General features: G+C 38.8%; 1 protein-coding gene across 3 annotated transcripts in view; it reads left to right on the forward strand.

The window, feature by feature from the left end:
• The window catches only part of ZFAT (zinc finger and AT-hook domain containing), a 127279-nt gene that overhangs the window by 111874 nt on the left and 12384 nt on the right, over nt 1-3021 (forward strand). For all 3 annotated transcript variants that reach the window (XM_072410633.1, XM_072410635.1, XM_072410634.1), the window contains exon 14: nt 2860-2978. In XM_072410633.1, the coding sequence (XP_072266734.1) occupies nt 2860-2978 (119 nt within the window). The remainder of the gene's footprint in view (nt 1-2859; nt 2979-3021) is intronic.

Genomic DNA, 3021 nt, shown 5'->3' on the forward strand with positions numbered 1-3021 from the left:
CTCTGTGATGTCACTGGCCTCCAGTAGAATAGATAGGCTACACTCTGTGATGTCACTGGCCTCCAGTAGAATAGATAGGCTACACTCTGTGATGTCACTGGCCTCCAGTAAATGGATAGGTTGCTCTTTTGTCTCACTGATCTCAAATGTATTGATGAGCTGTATGCCTCATCACTATCTCCATTGAAGGGCTGTGCTTTGATATTAGTAGCATTCTCTGTCTTTAGTAATTGAATAGGCTACATTCTCTTTTATCAGTGGTCTATAGTCATTGGATGGGCCTCTATTATCAGCAAGACCACTGATCTCCAATAAATAGATTCACATAGCAATTAGTCTACAAAAAATAGCCATATTGAGTATTGTATACATTTTGTCGTTATATAGCCACCTACATAACAATTAGCTTTACCTTTTGAACGTTTTATAATTAAACTTGCTTGAATTAATCACCTTGTCACTGTTTGATGTGAATTTTGTGAACCTGGCATTATTTTTAGGAATCTCAAGTGGCTGAAATCAGTAGGAATATTCTGTGTGTGATTAAATGTAATCACTTGAAGCTGCTAAAGTGCCGGCATTTGCTGTGCCATTAAAAGTCTGTTTATTAGCAGACGATAACTTGCGGAGCGTGTTGTGTGCCGGGTATTGTTCTGGAATTAAAATGTAAAATGTTTTATCGACTTTTCTCCTGTACGAAAAAGAGTTTGCAAGCTAACTTTATGCAAACTTGTCAGTTAAAACTAGAACTAAACTCAAACTGAAGGTTTGCTATGATATAAGGTATATTATAAAGTGGTATTTATACCTGAAACTTTTGTCCTAAATTCCACCAGAAAAAAAAATAGCACACTTTCTGTCCCTAGGCACAGCTGTGACTAGGCAAAACTACATCCAACATAGTCTAGGAAATTTGGTGGTGTCACTACTGTTATGCTCCATGTTCTCCTTGCTGGATAGAAAGTTGTACCTGAAATGCAATAATCCCCGTTTTTACTTTTTTTACTTCTGTGGATCTATGCTTTCCTCATATCCCACATAGCTTCTTCAATATTCAACTTCCTTTTCTAGATTTGTGTGCTCCTCAAATTCTATTAGATTTTTACTTAGGTCTCAATCCCACTGTCTACAGCAGTGTTTCTCATCCAGGGTTCCTCCAGAGTTTGCTAGGGGTTCCTCGAGTAATGGGCAATTTGTGCCTCAGATTAAGTGGCACCAATGATCTTTTTGGCTATCTGTAAGGGTGAAATTCTTCCCAATGGCCAGCTAATGTTCTATGAGCAGTGGTTATGGTACCTAGAGCCCAAGGTTCCCTAAGACCTGAAAGTTATTTTAAGGAATTCTCCCCATGTTAAAATGGATGAGAAGCACTGGTCTAAAGAAAGGACCCTTATGATCCTCCATGACGTTCTTTGGGCAGGTGGATAAGGTTTATTGTTTACAGCAGGGTTTATGGTTGAAGTCAGGGAGGTGTAGACCTTCATTTTAAAAGTGAAATTAGGATGTTTGATGTTTTCTAGTACTTAAGACTTAAAACAGAACTAAACGTGTTATGCTGGTTTGTCCCTATTCCGTTCCATGGTGCTGCCATTCTCTTTCTTCTCTTCCTTGATAGGATCTACAGTCACCTTCATTGGGGCAAGCACACAGGAGTACATTAATTCCTGGCATGCACAGGGGAAGCCAGGATTGCTGGGTATTGCTTGGGTATCCTGGCAATCACAGCTAGGCTGCAAATGCACTACTTAAATTTTTTTTGACAGTTTCCATAAGTGATCAGGCAAGTAGGAAGATTATTGCAGAAGGCAAATCGCCTGTACCTTTCTGCAATATTGCCCTGCCTGATTGAACATTTTTAAAAGTGGAACGTTAGTTCTGTTTTAAATTGTGGGAAGAACATTGCCTTTACTTATGCTTATTAGTTTTTTGTTTTTATTAGTTTTTCCGCTCTATAAAAATAAAGGGGCCTATTTATTGCCCACCCTATTCATAAATTAGGGGGTCAACTGACATGATCAACAATTTTTAGAACTAGCAATCGCTGCTGTTTTTCGCAATCCTTTGTCATAGTATTATAGCCATAGTATAGGTACCTCGAGTTATATTTGAGTATATATGGTAGTTTTCCTGACCTTCACAGCATTCTATTATTTGAACTTGCAAAGTAATGATAATAGAACTGCATCTGAGTCCTGGTCTGGTGATTGGCGGACAGAAATACAAATCCTTTGGCAGAAAGAACAGCTTACAGGTATGTATTTCATTTGAGCAATGGTCCGTTTGGCTGGAGTTTAGCTTTAGGTGATGATAAACTGCACCATGATATTATGGAAGGCAGGCTCTACAGTGATGATCTGGATGAAAAAAATCCCTATACATACGTTTTAGGTGTTGCAAATGACGCGCTTGTGAATTGTAACGCGATAGCTGCATTGTCGCTGTTCTGGATCTGTCACTTCTTCTGTTTCTCCCACGTGAAGCCAGTACAAGTGTTGTTATGTGTAAATGCCAACAAGCTATTCCCACCTCAGCATTGCTCCATTATTTTCTCCAGCACTTGAAAATGTAATTAATTAAAAAAAAAAAAACAGCGGTTTGTGGTAGGGGGATCTTCGTAATTAATTTTTTTGTGTTTTGTTAGATTGGGTGCTGTTCGCTCTTACATGGTGACATTTCGTAGGTGTTTTATATTACTGTTCTTTTCATTATTGCGTTGTTACAATTATGTCTCCCTTGAATCACAACATAATAATGTCTTATGCTGGGTGTTAGAATTTATAATGGAGGTGCGATTTTTCTCGCATCCTAACAAAGGCTTTTTAAATGATAAAAGACAGTGTTCTTTTCTGTGTCTCCTAGGAGGTATAAAGTGCCCGGTGTGTAGTTTTGTGTACAGCACGAAATGGGAATTCAACAGACATCTGAAGAGCAAGCACGGACTGAAACTGCTGGAAAATAGCAAAGAATCCGGGTGGGAGGTAAGGATGGTGCCTGGATTTTTGAAGGCAGTGGATAAAATCT

The sequence above is a fragment of the Pyxicephalus adspersus genome, chromosome 5 (assembly GCF_032062135.1).
Source record: "Pyxicephalus adspersus chromosome 5, UCB_Pads_2.0, whole genome shotgun sequence".
Taxonomy (NCBI): domain Eukaryota; kingdom Metazoa; phylum Chordata; class Amphibia; order Anura; family Pyxicephalidae; genus Pyxicephalus; species Pyxicephalus adspersus.